We start from the raw sequence: 19,045 nt of genomic DNA, 5'->3' as shown, positions 1-19,045 counted from the left end.
CTACATTTACGTTTGCTGAGTTTGCTTCTGGCCCAATGCCTGGGCAAAGAGCCAGATATTCAGAGTCTTTATAAATTGAAATTTTTCCATCCTTTTGGACTCTACTATGTTTTTCATATCCGCTTACAAACTCTTATTGCCATCATCTTCCAAGGTTTTAAAACAGTTTTGCTGGTATTTCCTCAACTCTTTTTCTTTATTTTTAGTAGTATTTTCTAGGATTCTCTTAAATTCCAAAATGTCTTTCCAAAATGTCTGGCTTTACCTTCATTTGAAGTGAAGTGGTGGGGTGTATAGTTTCCCCATTTATTTTTTTTATCTCCTCCCTTTATTTTTATTTTTTTAACTTTAGTGGATCCATATTATGCTTACTTTTATGTAACACGTTCCTTAATTTTCACTATTTTTCTTTAAAGTGTTGTCTATGGGGTGTTGCTTATTTAAATATAGCTCTTTATCTCTTCATTGCTCTTTGGAAATTAATGTTCAGTTGGATACATTTCCCTTTGTTGTTGCCTTCTGCTTAAAGCCTTTCTTGACATATCTGTTCCGCCAAGCCGGGCTATCAATTTAATGATTTTTAAATTGGGTTTTAAATTTTTGGGGTTTTAAATTTCAGCCGAATTATGTAATAATTTTAATTATTTTTAACTGATGTTTGTCTTTGTGTTTTTTAATAGGCTGTACACCGCCCTGAGTCCTTCGGGAGAAGGGCGGTATAGAAATAAAATTATTTATTTATTTATTTATTTATTTATTTATTTATTTATTTATTTATTTATTTAATATATCGGTAGACAATCATTTTGCCATCTTCTTGTTTGTACAACATGGAATAAAACCCTTCATCTTTAATATCAAAAACTTCAGTTGAGAGTTCTTCAGACATTCTGTTTATCAAATCTAATCCATTAAATCTATTCTTTATCATTGTCACATTCTTATGTGGAATATTGCAGAGATTATGTATTGTTAGCTTGATTTTGGTTTTGCTTTTCACTAGTTGGAATTTTGCAAGATCATGAACTGAGCCACAATCAGCTCCAAGCCTTGCTTTTGTTGATTTGAGTAGAGTTCCCCATTTTTGCTTGCAAAGTACATAGACAGTATGATTCCAATAATGACCATGCAGTTATGTTCACATATGGAGTCATCTTATCCTGGGATAACTCATCTTCTTTGTTTCATATACAAAGAAATGTTATAATTATATAATTTATATCTAAAACTAATGAATTATAAATGTTAAAATTTAGATCTAATTCTTTCTACCTAATATGATTTAATATTTTAAAATGATTAACAATGTAGAGTAGAACTTTTAATAGTCCTAGTCAAAATCCTGGAAGATATAGGCATTGCATAATTTGCAGTATTGGATGGATTCCACTGTCCCTTTTTCCTTTAACCTAGCTGCTCTAATAGCATGAAAAGCAGCCTGCTGTGTCACGTTGTAAATATCTTATAAGAAGTATTTCAGCTTACTTTCAACATTCCAATTCCTCATATCATCAAGGAATGGAAATCAATAGTGATCCCTATATTTAGCACCCAGCAGCATTCCAATGGGTAACATATCAGATCTTCTATTTCATCTGCCCTCCAATACACAAAGTCTGTCTTGCACTGAGATACCTCAGAATCTGCCTGGTTGAATCATTATATCCAGTTGCTCAAATCTGAAACAAGAAAGGCTACATGATAATCCCCTTTCATTGGAAAAGGCAGATATTTTTCTTCTTGAAATTGGGATTTAATTCTTACTAGCTGTTTCATTAAGTATGTAATTGAGTGAGCTGCTCAGGGCCATCTTAACAGCATTATGGGCCACGGGCAAAGCAGTGTACTGGGGCCCCTACGACAACTACTCACAGGAATAAAAATGTAAATGGTCGATAAAATTAAACATATGCTTATTTTATTGGCACTTCCAACAAAATCGGTATTGAAAGATTAAAAACATGCTGTGCAGCAACAACTAATCAACATGATAAACATTTGAACAATATATGAGGCTTGAAAAACACAATAATACTCAGTAAGCCATACAGTTGCTGTATTTATATGATACAAGGTGCATTGAAAGGTTAACATACACAGAGTAATATGGGACCCCTATACTCATGGGGCCCACGGGCAAGTGCCCATCAGGCCCATGCGTTAAGACAGCCCTGTGACCTTCTGTCCTCTAACATCAAATGTTCTTTGTTTGAAAATGTTTATTACATTAGTGCTGGGTAAACATAAAATCTCTACAACCATAGTGTAATGCCAGTTTTGAAAATTTACATAACCACAACTTGTCAAGGATTTTAACCATCTGCTCATTTAGAAAAAATTAGGAAGTTTACTCTTTGCTTATTGGAGTTAATTGATCCAGTAATTAAATATATCTTAAAACAGAACCCTATTATTTATATCTAAAATGGATTAGATCTACTATATTGATGATATGTGCTGCGGAAAGTCTTGACACTCCTAAAATCAAACATAAAAAACAATGCTGAACATTTTCAATCCCATTACTGTCAAGAACCTGTTCAAAATTGGAATACTTTTTGCCTTCAGTTCATTCCTCTCAGTGCAGGATCCTACAGATGAAAAAACCTATACCCACATATAGAAAAGATCCAACCTATTCCACTCTATGGGAATTTAAAAACCACTTGTTTCCTTCCTCAGTGTTTCCTTTTCCTGCAGAATGCCACCGCTTTATTAATCCTGCAATTAATAGCTAAGTCATTATTCAGGCAACGCATACTAAACTTCCTTGATTCTTTACATAACCTCACCTGGATTATAGGGAATGGTTGGCATTTAACAGAATATTTAATCTTCTATCCAAAACTATTGGCATATGGAAATCCTGCCTGTCAACAGTAGATTTAACCTAGGGTTTATATGCATCCTTGACATAGTTTTGTTAGTAGATGGGATAAGATTATTGATGACTGACTGTCCTTGACTAAAACCAGCCTGTTCCTTTGCTAAAATGGAATTTTATTCTGGCCAGTCAGTCCGCCAATTTCTGGGGGAGGAACTTTGTATAATTTTTGCTGAAATATCAAAGAAATTTGTCTATAATTTCTGAGGTCCACTTGATTACCTATGTTAAATAATGATACTATTACCGGTATACTAAGCTTCCATTCTTAGGGAATATGCCCTGTATTGTTTATGTGAATACACAAATTGGCCAAATTTTCCCACAGCTTTGTTATTTTTAGTGACTATATTAAGTTTTTATTTTCCATATAATAAAAGAAGACTTATTTGTGCAAATCAACAATACCCCTGAAAAGTATTTTCTCGAAGAAAAAGTTGTATTCCTAAACAATTTACCATAAAAACCACCAATCAACAAAAAACATGTTGAATTTTTATTTATATATTCTCCTTTTAAAACTGTCTAACTTTTGCAATAAGCAAAAGCTTTGGGATTAGAACTTTTATTATACTCGTGTCTAAGATCAGGCATAAGTTTAAAGCCTTTGTCATCTAAAACATTTCTCATTGCTTCCCTTGCATGCGTTCCCAGATCTCTGGGCTTGATACCTTATGTAATTAAATCTGACCTATGTTATTAATAAAAAGTTCAATTAGAGAACAGATAGGCTGATAAGCACATAGTACAATGTCAAAGTTTGATTTTGTAGAACACACAGTACTGGCCAGATGCTCCTCCTGCCTCTGAGGTCAGGAAAGTTTTAACTTTTAACAAGCTCATTTGCTGCCATTTTAATCTTTTCTCATATACTCAGTTCAAATTTTGTCATATATGTCTGTCAGCCAGACAGGGTGCTAGATCAGATTCAAGGAACAATTGGGTAGATATCAGTTAGTGATGGTTCCTTACTCTAGTATGAACTGAGATGCCAGAAAACAAATGTCCTATTTTGCTTAGCTATACATTGGAAAATTCCATTAGTCCACCAATTTTAAGGGAGATAGTCTGTTCTGGCATTAAAGTCCTTTGACATAATGATTAACACATCTAGGTAAATTGGATTTATTTCTTCCGTCAATTTTTCGAACAGGAAGCAGATTATCTGCAGAATTGTACAGATAGTTTATTGGAGGAATATTATTTGCCAGGATTACACTTGGGAGTTTTAAATTAAGACCTATTCAATTCCAGGGCACGTCAATATTGACCACAACTCACTTGACAATCCTATGTCGTCTTTAACAAATATTGACAGACCACCTATTGCTGCTCTACTCTTATCTTTGATTTTCAAAGCAGATTTGAGCCATGTGTTATCTCCTGGTGACAGATTATCTCCTTTAATTATAAACGAAGTTTCTTGAAGTGTAATTGCATCAAATTTGGAGACTAATTCAATCAAGCCCTTAACTACAAATGGAAGCTTTCCAACCAGCTATGTTCCAAAAGAGGATTTTAACTGACAAAAATGTGAAATGGGAATTATAGCCAAAAGGATGGAATTGTATACAGGTCGTCCTCGATTTACAACAGTTCATTTAGTGACTGTTTGAAGTTACAATGGCACTGGAAAAAGTGACTTAGGACCATTTTTCACACTTGTGACCATTGCATCATCTCCATGGTCACATGATTTACATTCAGATGCTTGACAACTGACTCACATTTATGACAGTTGCAGTGTCCCAGAGTCATGTAATCCCCTTTTGCGATCTTCGGACAAGCCAAAGTCAATGGGGAAACTAGATTCACTTAACAACCGTGTTACTAATTTAAGAACTGCAGCAATTCACTTAATAAATGTGGTGAGAAAAGTTGTAAAATTGGGCAAGTCTCACTTAACAAATTTCTCACTTAACAACATACATTTTGAGCTCAATTGTGGTTGTAAGTTGAGGACTACCTGTAATTTGTTATACCTTATATGATGTAAGAGGGGGAAAGTTAACTGCTAATCTTCTAACTTGGGTGTCAAACTCACGGCCTGTATGCATCATGTGCTGGCTCCACCCTCGCCCGGTTTAGCGAAGGGGAAAAAAATCCTGATACGTCATGTGACAATGCAAGTTTGACACCTGGTAACTGGTAGCAATGCAACCTGGTATCATTCCGAATTAACTAGTTTGAACAGAGGGCTGCTCTCCTCTGGAATTAAGAGACACAGGTTCATCTTTGAGTTGACTCAATATACCATCATTGAACTTTGCTGGATACAATGTCTATAATTTCAGTTGATTTTTTTTCTCTTTCAATCACTTCCCAAGTTGCTGTTATCCGTGTGCCTCATTTCAAGCCAGTTTGCATTCATATCAAAGCCCTTTTATGTGTGTTTCGTTTGACTCAAGTTGCTTTCGCAACACCGTTTGTTTTTGATATAGTAGCTCCTGTACCCTCAACCTTCTCCTAACTAGCTAGGGTCTTACTTCTAAGCTTTTCTTCCTGGTACAATTTCTCCACTCCTATAATTCCTATTTAATCATTGCATTGTTTACATTCCCTCATCTTACAGTTGTGTCTAGTCAAGATTCCCCAAGACATATCTGTTTTTGAATTAAACAATTCCTTAGCTGATCTATTCGGTCGAGGCTCTACTTGAAAAATAGCCATCCAGGACCAGAATGTAGACAAGAAAACTTTCTGTTCAGGGCTGAAAGATTCTATCCTTTCACTAGATATTTGTTTCATGTGTAAATAAGCACTGAAGTTTTCCAGTTTGAGTCCTGAGACTGTATATCAGACAAGATGGAATTTTGGAACCAATTAAAATAAAATATTGAAGACCATTTAGTCCTTACCTTTAGGTAAACGTTCAAAGGAGATTGATTTTCAAAAAATCTTACAATTGTTAAACCATACTCAAAGAATATCTCTTTGGCTTTTCACGCTCAATTACGTAGTCTGTTTTTTTGTCTGATGGAAGTTCTTTACTTGATCCAGGCTTATTTTGTTTAACTCCATTATTATCTTTTCAAACATTAGATTCTAACTGGTCTAAAACTCTAATTAGCCTCTAAAACTGATCTTCTGCCCAGTAATTTGAACAGGCTCTTTTAAAGACCCTTTTCTGTCTATAGTGGACCTTTTTACTCTCATTATTTTTTGATATTTTTGCTTTTCTTCTGTGTTTTGCATGAACCTTTTGAATCCATTTCGGCTTAAAAGATTTGGAGTCATCGTTAAGACCACTAAAACAGAACAGGTACAATTATATTATACTGTCTGGTATTGGTGGTATTGTCTATTCTGAGAAAGATATGGCTGTGCCACCATAGACTGTTCTTACAGTTTCTACATACCTTTTTAATTAATTCTCTTACAAATTAAAAAAAAAACTGCGAGATGAGATTTAATGCCTTTTATGAAACTAGTGCATCTATACAGTGCACTGCACACCAGCATAGGGCAGTTGTAGCATTCCAGCATTATGCCACTTGTCCTGTTTCATGAGTGATGATGTAAAAGATGAAAGTTCTTCTCCAGCACAGGAAGTCCTCGACTTATGACCACAACTGAGCGCAAAATTTCCATTGTAAGCAAGGCAGTTGTTGAGTGAGTTTTGTCCCATTTTACAGCCTTTCTTGACACAGTTTTAAGCAAATCACTGCAATTAAGTGAATGATGTGGTCGTTAGGCGAATCTGGCTTCCCCCATTGACTTTGCATGAAGCCATCTGGGAAGTTACAAATAGTAACCACATGACCCCGGAACAGTGCAACTGAAATAAATATATGCCAGTTGCCAAGCATCTGAATTTTGATCCTGTTACCATGGGGGTACTACAATAGCCATAAGTGTCAACTGTCCAGTTGGCGAATCCAGAAAAAGAAACTCCTGGGACATTATTTTAACCTGTAGGAAGAAACATCCTCCTGGGTTCAGCTCCAAGTGGGGGAAAAGTCACTGGAAACATGGAGACTGCTTGGAAAGATGGTTTAATGGTGGACAGGATCACATGGTTTGAGTTCCTGAACAGAAAAGGAGCGAGATACAGCGAGTCCCCGGGTTTTATGCCCTCTCTGGCTTTTGAACTTCCTGGGGCCCCAAAAGAGTATCCTGATTGGTTGTCAGACTCCCAGGGGGTGGGGCTCTTAGCTAGCCTTGCTGGCTGATGTAATCTTCCCAGATGCCATGTGGTAAGTTTCTGTTGCTAGATGGGTCCTATTGTGTTAGTTTCAGTTGCTAGATGGGTCCTATTGTGTTGCAGATGATGGTCCATTGACAAAGGATTGGGTTTCTGCCTCTGGCCCATTGACAAAGGGTGGGGGCAGGAAGATGGGAGCTGCTTCGTCTTTAAAACATGCTTCTCCATTTCTCATCCAGGGAAAGATAATATTCTGCCTTTTTAATGTTCCCTAAAATATTTCATTCTTCTAGGAAAGGGGTGGGTGCTAACTTCCTACAAACCAAGAATATAAACTTTACTGAATAAATTCCACATTGCACAGAAGAAACAAAACCAGCTCTGAGCTTCCTACATGAATGCACGCATAATTCATTTCCCCTTTCCCCACAGGCCACCCACAGTCCATTACGTCCACCAATCTCTTCTGTTCATTTTGTTTCGAAAACCAGCTGATCACGCTGTGGCATTTACTCTGGGTGTCCTATAGTGGAGGGGAGCTGGCACACGGGAACCATCGATGCTGGAAGGCCATTCCCCCCCCCCTTGGCATTCCAATCCACCCACCCACCTATTCTTGGGCAAGCTGCAAGCAAAGCAGAATATAGGTGAAAGTTGAATCAGCCTTGACAATAAGTGTGAAAAACTGTCACAAGTTATTTTTTTTCAGTGCCGTTGTAACTTCAAATGATCATTAAATGAACGTTTGTAAGTCGAGGACTACTGTATAGGAATTTCCAGCAGTACTATTCTTCAAAATCTTCCAAGTAGCAATAATTATCTGCCAACGTCCTTGGCAAAGAACTGAAAAGGAGATAATACAAAGAAAACTAAACAAGAACAGAGCTCAAAACCTTGAGGCACAGATTAAATCAGGTGTCCTTTGCTTACTGACGTTTTGTTGCCGTCATTATGAGGAGGCCATGATGTGGCTGCCTGCAGCCCACTTTAATTGCCTGTCCTGTCCCCTCCTTTCCCATCTTACAGCAGAGGCCACCAGTGTGGGAGGTACTGTGGGAATCCCATTTTCAAAGAGCTTAGTTGGCTGCAACCAATAGTTTCAGTTTCTGTCAAAATACACTCAGGTTTCCCACCTTAGGTTCTTTAGTGTAAAGTTAGGTTCCCCTTTTGTTGTATGTTTTAACTCCTACGCACTATTTTTTTTAAAAAAATTAGCATGGCAGCTAATGTAGCTTAAAGACAATAAATGCTCGGCTTTGTTCTCTTTTTTACACCCAAAATGTTTATGTAAAACAAGGGGTTTTTTTAAAAACAAAAAACAGGCAGAAAATTGGTGGGGAAATCTCACTGATGAAATAAGGGTATTACAGGGAATCTCCAACTTGGAATGTGTGTACATTACTATTTTATCGAAGACGTTTGTGGAACCTGTTATTTGAAGCTCTTACTTGCCATGTAGTAGAAGAGGAGATTTAAAACTGGAACAAAATCAGCCTGCCCAGTAATGCTGAAGTCAACTTTTCCAACTTGATCTCTTCTAGATATGGCTGAGAATTCTGAATATCATCCACAATATTACCTCTCTCTTATCCCAAATCCTGAAAAAGAAATTTCAAAATCACCTTTACGGAGACACGATCACAGACCCAAACCTCCAAATTGTCTTTTTTTTTTTTCTTTCTTTTTTTTCCCAGAGATTATGGATAAAACCCTTGTTAGTTTCCCCAGCTTCATTCAGTTTCATGCACTCTCTCTGAAGTGGCTCTTTATCCACAGCTGCAGGAGAAGCGAAACGTGACCATGTTAAAGAATGTGTAGACAGGAAAATATGACATGGGAAACACACACACACACACACACACACACACGCAGACGCATGCATGCAACTGTGGGCGGGATAGGGTAAGTGGAAAGGATGATAGGATCTTTTTGTATGTGTTTGTCAAAAAAACAGGAAAGTGAAAAATTGTCATCTTCCTGGATGTCATGTCATGTCATGGAGCTGCAATTGTTTTAACCATTTCAAGGGGGAGGCATGTTGCAACATAAAGAACAACCACGTGGCCCTATAAAGATTAATTAATTTGTTGTGGCATGAACCAGTCTTTTCCCATTGTAACAGTAACAGAGTTGGAAGAGAGCATGGAGGTCATCTAGTCCAACCCCCCCTGCTCACGCAGGAGACCTATAGGGATTCGAACCTCTGACCTTTGTATGACATTAGTTCAAGAAAATGTTAGACCACAGCCCATTTCATCATGTGTGTCTCTGTAATTGGCTGTAGTATAAAAAGCATACTCAAGCCTTCCTCCCAAGTAGATGCTCTCAAAATGCGGGTTGGGCCTGATATTAGAGAGTGGTATTAAAACATGTGTTTGGGCTTGAACTGGTAAATCCCCTGAAGAGTGCTACACAGAGATCAAGAAAAAAGTGTACCGATATTTGTTTGCTCTTGAACCCTTCAAACAGGACCGTTTGGTGGATTGTTTCAACCTTCTTGCTGAAATATTTTCTTCCCTGCTGTTAGGTTTTCAGTCAAGAGGTAAGAAGTTAAAAGTGCCCTTCCCATTGGGTGCCTTTTGAACATGTTTGCCAACAATGGTGTTAGAAGGGCATACAGTATTACACCCTGGATCAACCTACAGGATCAGCCTTCTCCAAAGGCTGTGCTAGCTGGCAATTCTAGAGATGAAACTAGGACATATTGGGAAGGTGCCAGACTAGGCAAGGATATCCAAGAAAGTTTCACTCCTGAGGCAATTGTGCATCTTCTGTCAGTGATGCCTTTCCTTCAGTGTGTCCAGGTTTATTTGTGTGAAGGAATGATGCTGAGGTGGCTGTCTCCATTTGGAGAAAGCAGCTACAACGAGGCAAAAATATTTCCCACTCCCCATTTCTCTCAGGCTAAGCCCATGCTTTCTCCCAAAGAGAAAGGTTTACAGGCTCCAAAACCTTGAAAGGAGATAGGCTCATCCATCCAGGCATGCCTTCCTTCCTTCCTTCCTTCCTTCCTTCCTTCCTTCCTTCCTTCCTTCCTTCCTTCTTCCTTCCCCCACTCCAGTTTAGTCACAAGTATTCAGGTGTCAAGCTAATTGAGCCACACTTATGGTGTTTTTAGGAACATGCCAATGCTCATACGCAACTTTCAACCCATCTATCTCCCTAACCTACAAAAGTGTGCATGTGTAGAAAAAGGGGATTAGAAGATAACAAGCATACAAGCAGGAAGCACAGTCTGGGAATATACAATGATTATAGGCAAGTAAGAAAGTTATCAGTCAATTGCCAAGACCACAAGCTGCAATAAGCAGCCCATTGTGGTGTGTTTCCTGCCTGGAGCTTGGCTTAGAGCTTGGTCTGGAGCTTGGTAACAGCCAGCAGAGGCATAACCAATGGTGGGTTGCCCCGGGTTCGGACTGGTTCTATAGAACCGGTAGTAAAACTGGCAGGAGGCTCCGCCCACTGACCCTGATGTCATCAGAAGCAATATGCGCAGAAGCAAGTCATGCGTGAACGAAGGGTGTGCATGAGTGCGATCCCGTTGCGAACCGGTAGTAAAGGTAAGTAGAACCCACCCCTGGGCGTAACCACCTTGAAGCAACACCTAATCCCAACAACGGCAATAACTTTTGGGGGGAGACAAAGGTTGAATGCTTTATAAGCTTTAAGACTTTTATTTGTTACATGGTCTTACTTGTGTGGGTACATCAACTTGCGAAACCTAGGAGGGTGGAGTTAAACAGCACCCTATGGTTGGGAAAGTTGTGCGCTACAGTAAAGTATTTTGTAGTTATCTTCTAAACTGTGGCATGTCCAGTCCATGGAAAACAACCCTCACAATCTGCACTCTCTGATGATACTGTTCACAGGGGTACCTTCCAATAATAAATTTGTGCAATTGCTTTTACATACCGTAGTCCCAAATTCTGAAGTTCTTGCCAGATCTACTTCTGCAACTTTTGAATAGAAATGCAAAAAGTAATGGATTAGAAGGATGCCAGTCCCAGCCTGGAATCTCAGGATAATTTTGAAGATGGAATTCTTCAGCAAAGTGTTTGGGGTCCTGCATTTTTATAGTTTATTATAATACTGTTCCATTGTTTGATTTTATTATATGTTTTGTTTGTTGTAAACTGCTGAGAGTCAATCCCGATTTTATTCAATTCAATCAACTATTTATTTATTTATTTATTTATTTATTTATTTATTTATTTATTTTGCAAGCAAAGCCACATATGTTTTACTGGCAAGCTGTGGCCTTAGCCTTTATTGAATGGGGAAGGAGAATGACAAGGGATTTGATCAATAAAGATAACTTGGTTCCTTGAATGAGATAGAACTTGACTCCCTAACCACAGGTTTGGGGGTTTCTTTTATCACTTGGATAAATAAAGGAAGTAAAATAAGTTCACTGAATGGTTCAACTTGATCCTTGAAATAGTTTTGTTTGTTTGTTTATATCAATCAATCAATCAATCCAGGGAGGGAAAGAGCTTTTCAAGAAAGCAATGATATACTGTACTGATGTATTCTAATTTATCTACTAGTAACTCACTGCAAAAAAACCTTTCATGTGCTTTATCTAACGCAGATAGTCTCCCTTCTAAATCTAACACCTTGCTTAATTTGTTTTTAAATGTTTTGGGGAATTTTATGGTGTAGGCTGAGAATTTTTAGAGCCCAAAGAGCATTGAGTTTCTTTGAACTGCAATGTAGCTGATCTTCTGGAGATTAGTCACTTGCCTCTACTTCCCATTTTAATGTAATTTACTTCAACCCAGAAAAAAATACATTCTCATAAGACAGTGTTGCAAGTGAAAAGGACACCCAGAAATGGAGTGCCCAATGTTTCTGATCAGGAAAGCTTCTTCCACTTCTTCCCCTTTGTTGTCTGACCTCCAAGTCTGCATTCTTCATTCTACCTCTGGCCTTCATTGGAATGCTTTGGGGATTTTCCCCCTTGATTTTTCAAAAGAAGTATTTCTGATTATAAATTTTCGGGGTTTCCCCTGGACCATTTGTGCTCATGCGCAGATAACGCTGTTTGATGGCAAAACAATAGCGCACCTCTCTGAAGATCGTAAGACAATATTCAGAATCCTGTGGCCAAAAGTTACCTTCATCAGATCAGTGTAAAAGGATGGCTTGAACTTGCGGGACTCAACGCTGATGTGACTAGCTTTGACATCAGTTTACTCAAGAGATCCTCCGCTTGGTGACTTGGCTACTGATCAGTTAGCCTTAAAGGACAGTTTCATTGCGCTGCTCGGTGTTCTCAAATAATTATTAAGCAAGATGGATCAGCTTGTTAGCACTTGGCTTGATGATGAAAAAAGTGTGAGCAAGTCACATTAGCTCTTAACTGCTTCTTCCCAGGTCTTTCAAAACTAATGCAAATGTGTGGCAATATCAACTAATCAGGATTGAGGAGCATCTCGATCAGTTTTGCACACACACTGAATCGGCAGCGCTACTCCTGAAATTCTCTGAATTTCAACCGTTTTGAAAGTGCAGATAAGAGACGATACAATGGGATTGTGGTCAACCTTTTGTAAAGCTTGGACTTCTTCACCCTTGTGCCCTTGATACACATTTGTTTTACTGGGATATTATTGCTGGTTGGAATGGTGGGAGTTGAAGTCCAAGACCTCAGGATTTAGGGAAAGGCTGCCTACTCTGGTTAAAAAAACGTTTTGGGTTAGAATGGTATTCTTGATATCTGCAGATAACATAGTTTATACTGGTGAATGCTTGGTGAAGTGTTTCATTTACACAATTGTCTATTCCAGCAGTTTTCTCTAGAAACAGATCAGTTCTTGAGGTAAGAAGGATTCTTGGAAAGTAAAAGAACTGAAAAAGGAACACGTAAAGTCAGAAGCTTTTGTTCTTCAGCACTTTTGCTGTCACGTTGTTTAATGTAACCACGAGATCCTTAACATTCCTCTTTATTTTCCATAGCTTTTCCTCCTTTGTGTTTTAAGCGTCTGGCTGAGGGAATAGCATCACAGAGACCTCTTTAAAAAAAACAAAACCCCAAGCATGGCCTGGAAGATAGTGCAGAGGTCCAAAGTCCCAGTGATACCTGTTTCTTCTATTTCTAACCCTAGTTGGTGCATCTGCGTTTAGTGTGCACATTCACCAACAAAACCGAAGCTTAGCATAACCGCAACCCCAGTTTCGGAGAAAAGCCCATGTCCCATGTGATTTGCTGGAACTGCTGGCTTTACTTCTCCACATCAGAAACCACATCCTTGTTTACATAGGGGGGTAGAGATGAGTCACTTGCTCCCATGATGCAGTGTGCAGCAGCCCGCCAAAATGTTTTTGAGCAATATCGTTTTGACTGTTGCTTTGTCACTGCTACCTGATTAGAGGATGGTAACAGAATGGGTGGATACAGCTCTAATGAGACCAGGTGTCTCCCATTGGGGTCTTTGAGAGAGAACACATCTAATAGCTCCTGTCTCCTCTCTCTTCCACTGTACAGAAAGTTCCAGAACATCACTGGCGTAAGAGTGGCTTTGAGGATGGGGTGCCTTCAGTAACACCATGTTATTGTCATGCGATGTGCCACTCTCCTGGCTATTCTGCCTTTCCTACCCTGCTAAATTCTGAATCCGGCCAGGGTTTTTTTCTCCCCTGAGGATTGTACAAGGAGTCCCCATTTAGCAACTGCCTTGTTTAGCAACCATTCACAGTTATGACAAAGATGAAAAAGTAACTTTACGGACTTTGCAAGTCTGTAAATCAAAGGAAAACTGAAATAAGAGCACGGTCACTTAGTGACCGGTTTGTTTAACAACCAAGTTGCTGGTCCCAATTGTGGTTGCTAAATAAGGACTACCAGTAGATGCCTATGTATGTATTTAGTTACTTTAATTTTGATGCTACCCAACTCCCAAGTGACTCTCTGCAGTTCACAATGTAAACCAGTCAATAACATAAATTTAAAAAAATACAAAGAGAGAATGTTTGGTGTTAGAAAGCTGGCTAGTGCATCACTTGACTTCTCAGATGAAGCTACCTTAAGCAACAAGGGTAGAATTCAGGGAGCGGTTGTCCCATGCTCCTCCAAAAACGACTCGGAGCTATGCATTTCAGTAAGGATTGGATCTCTGAATGACTTAAATTTAGTTTGCAGTTGAGCACGTGGAAGATGGCACAACTTTTATTTAAACCTCTTCAAAAGACCTTGGCCTGGCCCGCCCAAGAACAACAACAACCTTCTGCTTTACACCTACTCTCATTGATGTGCCTTTCAAATGAGGGTGGGGGTGGGTGGCGGTGTTTGTTGCTGTTTGCTCCAGCTATACCCCATGAGGATGTTGTGGTTCCTGGCAGCTTCAGAGGAGTTGCACAAAGAGTCTTGTCTATGCCTGAAGCAATGGCAGATCTGCTAGGTGGTTGTGAAGGCAGGAAGAGAAGCAAACAGGGAGGGCAGAAGGCATGGGAGGGATTGTGGTTTATAAGGATTTAGGCAGAGGTATTAAGCAGGCATGGTGGAACCTGATGCCATTGAGGAAGGAGTCCATAGGTCTTATCCTAGAGGGTTGGTCATGCAGTTTTCCCTGTTTTTGAAGATTTGCTTCCTCTGCTCCCCTTGTTCTTCCCCTGCCATGCCAGCTCCACTGAATGGAAAGATGCAAAAGACCAAATTCTCCCTCACCATTGCTACAGCAATTTACAAGCTCTTAACACACTGCGTTGTCGCCTAGGCTTTGCTTTCCACCAATGTTAGACTGTTGAACTCATCGTCCCACAGTCCTTAATCGGAGTTGTTAATGAGAGTTGTACTTAAAGGTACCTGGAAAAAGGCTGCAGCAAAGTAGTGCCTGCGTGGTTGAGGATATCTCCTTATTATAGGTAGTCTTCAACTTACAACCATCGCTTAGCAACTGTTCAAAGTTACAATACACAAACACACACACATACACGGGGCTACTTACAACCCAGATTTGAAGTTCTGATGTGTGTACACACACACTCTCTCTCAGATGATTGTATTTTTGGTGCTCAACAACCAACCCACACTTATGGCTGTTTGCAGTGTCATGTGACTGCAATTTCCAGCAAAACAAAAAACAAACCCCCCCCCCCCACACACACACACATTGCACTTCACCACCATCACATTTGCTTAATGATTCACTTAACAACCACTGCAAAAAAAGGTTGTAGAATCAGGTACAATCGGATGGTGGCCCACTTAATGACTGGCATGACTTACAACGGTAACTCCTGCCTCAATTACAATTGTAAGTTAAGGATACCTGTAGTTCCTTCTGTCTCCTGTAGAGAATGAGTGGGTGGTCTGCAAAGAGTGCATGAGACCCCGTTTTACAGTTTGCTAAAGACCCCTGCGCCAAGACTGCCCCTCTGAAATGAGCTTCAAGACATAGAAGTTTTCAAGTCCAACTTCTTTTTCTTTTCTTTTTTTTCTTTTTGCAAAACTATAAAAATAAAATTATTTTTTATTTTAAGGCCCCGGTGGTCTCTCTTCTCACCTCTTCAGCCCAACTGACTGAAGAATAAGACCATATTGCCACCTTTTGCACCAACAATTGTAGGGTATGATACAAAAGTACATATAGCTCAACAAAGAAATCCCTCACACTGATTTTGCTGTGTTTATTTGGATTCTCCAGGAATTCCTCTTTATTTGTGATCCCATTTCCCATTTTCTTTGGATTTGACTGCTCCTGATTCACAAAACATACTTGAACCGTGCATTTGTGCTTTGATATGAACAGAACTTGGAATCTCTTTTTTCCAAAACAGTCTGAATGAGAGCGACTTTCCCAAATCTAGTGCTACTAATTGAATTACGTTAATTCAATAATTTAGTTAAATTCTGTTATGTCAGTTGCAGCAGGATACGGAAGTAGAAACTGTTTAAACAAATCAGAATAGGAAGAAGTGTTGGCACTTCTCTGTAAATGCTTCTTTGATACGCTATGGTGCTGCCTAACATTTATTTTCCAGAAATATTCCTTGGCCTGCTTCTCATTTTGCGTGATCCTCCTGAACTTTGCATCAATAAGCTTTTTCCTCACTTGTCTCTGGAATCATCTCTATCTAACCTGCAGAGACTTCCATTTTAAGATGGGAAAGCTGCTTTGTCTTGCTTTTCATCGCCTTTTCAGCACCTCTTATCAGTTTCATTACAGTTTCATTCGTTCCCTCATTGTGGTTTTAGTTGATGAAGAATGGAACCAGAGCTTTCAGGTTTTGTTTGCTAGATTACTCAGTGAAAGATTTAGTTTGACTTATTTTTGAACTGCACGTAGAAGAGTAAAGTTATGGCAAAAGGGGGAAACTAATTTAGTACTAGAGGAAAGAGGAAACAAATCTTTTTCAGTTTAATGGATGTCCCTGATCAAATGTTTCTTAACTGATGGTGGGTTAAACGAAACATATAACAAAGATGTGTTGCAGATGGTACTAGTAGAATAAAATTGCATACTATAAAGGCACACCCCTAATTCCATGTTTATCTGCCATGAGGGGATTTGAACCGTGATGGAAGTTGTAGAATTTGATCAACCAAATCCCTCAAAATGAGACATGGGATTGGTGGTACTTGCCTTTAAGAAAGTATTGAATTGTAGAAGCCAAATGGTTGCTGACTTTGCATTTCAATTTAGGAGAAGGAGACAAGCCAATGTCTCTTACAGCATCTCTTATTTCTTTCTCCCTTGATTTGCTGTACTGCTACACAACTTGTATTTTAAAAAAAGAAAAAAAAAGAAATAAAAAATAAAAGCTTGTTTCTTTGCTCAGAAAAAATCTGGAACTGAATTTCCATCCCAGTTAAAAAAAATAACAAGAAATTGACCTGAGGTTGAGGCCTTCTTGGCTGCAGATTCCAAAAGACCTCGATTTTTTACTCTAATTGATCGTTCTTCAGGATCTTTGAGTAGCATACATAGAGTCAGAAAACTGGTGGCCTGGAAGATACGACACCATTAGATGCAAGGAAAAAGGGGATTGAGGCCTAGTCTTCTGCACCTAGTTTTTCTAGGCCTTTCTTGGGAAGCCAAGTGTGATGTTGCACTGACACTGTTCTCCTGTTTTCTTTTCATAGCTGACCAGGTATACGGTGACCAAGACATGCACGAAGTGGTCAGGAAGCACTGCATGGACTACTTGGTGAGTTAGAGCGGGAGTGCTGTGGAGGGCAGATTTCCACCGCCATCTCTGAGTCTGACATTCAGAACTGCAGCTGTCAGGCATCCTGGCAAGAACCAGGGCAGATCAGGTTAGGCTCCTGGGCAGCTGTCTCTGGAAAAAGGGCCTCTTTCCTGCACAGGAATTTCCCCTGAAACCTGAAGCTCTGTATCTGCTACTACAGTCATCAGTTATCCGGCCAGTGAAAAAAAAGGCCTCCCTTTTTTTAATTTGTGTCTGCAACTCATAGCCGCATTTCACTGTTAAGAACAAACCCAAACCATTCCTGTTTCCCCCTCCCCCCCCTCCCCCACCCCCAAATTTGCTAGCGCAGATCAAAAGGTGTCAAGACTAAATCTCTGTATTAACCAGCTGCTTCTAAAGGTTGAGGTTCAGGCAGCCATCTGTGAATGGCTTGCAAGCGATAGGGGCAGCACTGGCCTTGCACAATCTCATCGAAAGGGAAACGATTCTGCAAAATTACTTTGGGTATGCTGGAGGAGAAGCTGCTTCCCCCTTTCCTCCCCCCAAATAGTTCCTATGTCTCTGGATTAAGTCAGTTATACAGGTGGCCTTGTTTAAACATGACTCCCACTGCTTGAGATCCAGTGATACTCCAGGATCAGGGAGTCAAGGGAGCCCTTTTTTCAGTGACTGGATAAAGCGTCAAGGATTTATATTGAGAGCCCTTCTTTGGAAATTTACTGTCTTGCCCTTGCTTCTTTTGCCCACCTGAGAAGTCTGTCTGCTTCCGTCTCATCTTGAGGCCCTCCCTCATTTCAGATGAAGAATGCCGACTACTTCTCCAATTACGTGACAGAAGATTTCACCACTTACATTAATCGCAAACGGAAAAACAACTGTCATGGCAACCATATTGAGATGCAGGCTATGGCAGAGATGTACAACCGACCTGTGGAGGTTTACCAGTATGGCACAGGTATAGGCACCTGTCCCCTGTTTCAGTTGCATCCCTGATTCTTCTGAACATCCATCCGGGCAAGTGGGGTTGTTGCTTCCCTGCCTGTCCTACAGAAGAGCCAAGGTCACCCATCCTGTCCTGCCATTTTTTCCCTTCCAGAGCCCATCAATACTTTCCATGGCATCCATCAGAATGAGGATGAACCCATCCGGGTGAGCTATCACCGCAACATACATTACAACTCCGTGGTGAACCCCAACAAGGCTACCATTGGGGTGGGACTAGGGCTGCCCTCCTTCAAGCCAGGGGTGAGTTTTTCCTGGTTGACATCTGGGGGGGGGAGGCTTTTTAGGATGGGCAAAAAGTTAGTGGCCAATGTCCTGTTCCAATTCTCGTTCTTCATGACCTGGACTACTAGCTTCACTATTATCCGGGATAATAGCCAGGAACGTGGCCACGGCCCGGCTTTGGAAGATTGGGGCAAAGAGAATTTTATAAGTCAGGAGGGTTATGAGAAACTTGCATAGTGTGTTTTGGGAAAACAACTTTCCAATATGGACACACAACATTTGGGGGGATCTAAGCTGTGGTGGGCTGCCGCCGCCAGTTCAGGCGAACCAGTAGTTCCGACCAGGGCTGGCCCCGCCCTGGGGCTATCATGTCCTATATAATCACCAGATTTTTGATGTGAACATGTGCAGAAGGTGAGAGAGAGAGAGAGAAGCGAGAGCATGCACGCGCGCAATCACATTGACGGTTCTGGGCGAACCGGTTGTTACAAGGGCAGCAGCCCACCCCTGAGTCTAAGATTTACGTTTGACTTTTGGAGCTGCATTCCAAAAATGGGCATGTCTAAGATTAAGTAATAGCTAAACCCTAGGCAAACTCTAATTTTGATGGAATTTTAACTTAATTCAAGTACTTAACT

The 19,045-nt window shown here is 39.9% G+C and overlaps 1 protein-coding gene across 4 annotated transcripts in view; it reads left to right on the top strand.

Moving 5' to 3' along the window:
* Window positions 1–19,045, top strand: part of OTUD5 (OTU deubiquitinase 5) — a 62,020-nt gene that overhangs the window by 37,091 nt on the left and 5,884 nt on the right. For 3 of the 4 annotated variants that reach the window (XM_034434058.3, XM_060683425.2, XM_034434057.3), the window contains exons 3-5: window positions 17,113–17,177; window positions 17,979–18,135; window positions 18,277–18,425. In XM_034434058.3, the coding sequence (XP_034289949.1) occupies window positions 17,113–17,177; window positions 17,979–18,135; window positions 18,277–18,425 (371 nt within the window). The remainder of the gene's footprint in view (window positions 1–17,112; window positions 17,178–17,978; window positions 18,136–18,276; window positions 18,426–19,045) is intronic. The other variant, XM_034434059.3, reaches the window with a different exon arrangement.

This window comes from Pantherophis guttatus, chromosome 2, assembly GCF_059756535.1.
Source record: "Pantherophis guttatus breed Tessera chromosome 2, ASM5975653v1, whole genome shotgun sequence".
NCBI lineage: Eukaryota > Metazoa > Chordata > Lepidosauria > Squamata > Colubridae > Pantherophis > Pantherophis guttatus.
This window is presented reverse-complemented; position numbering and strand designations above follow the sequence as displayed.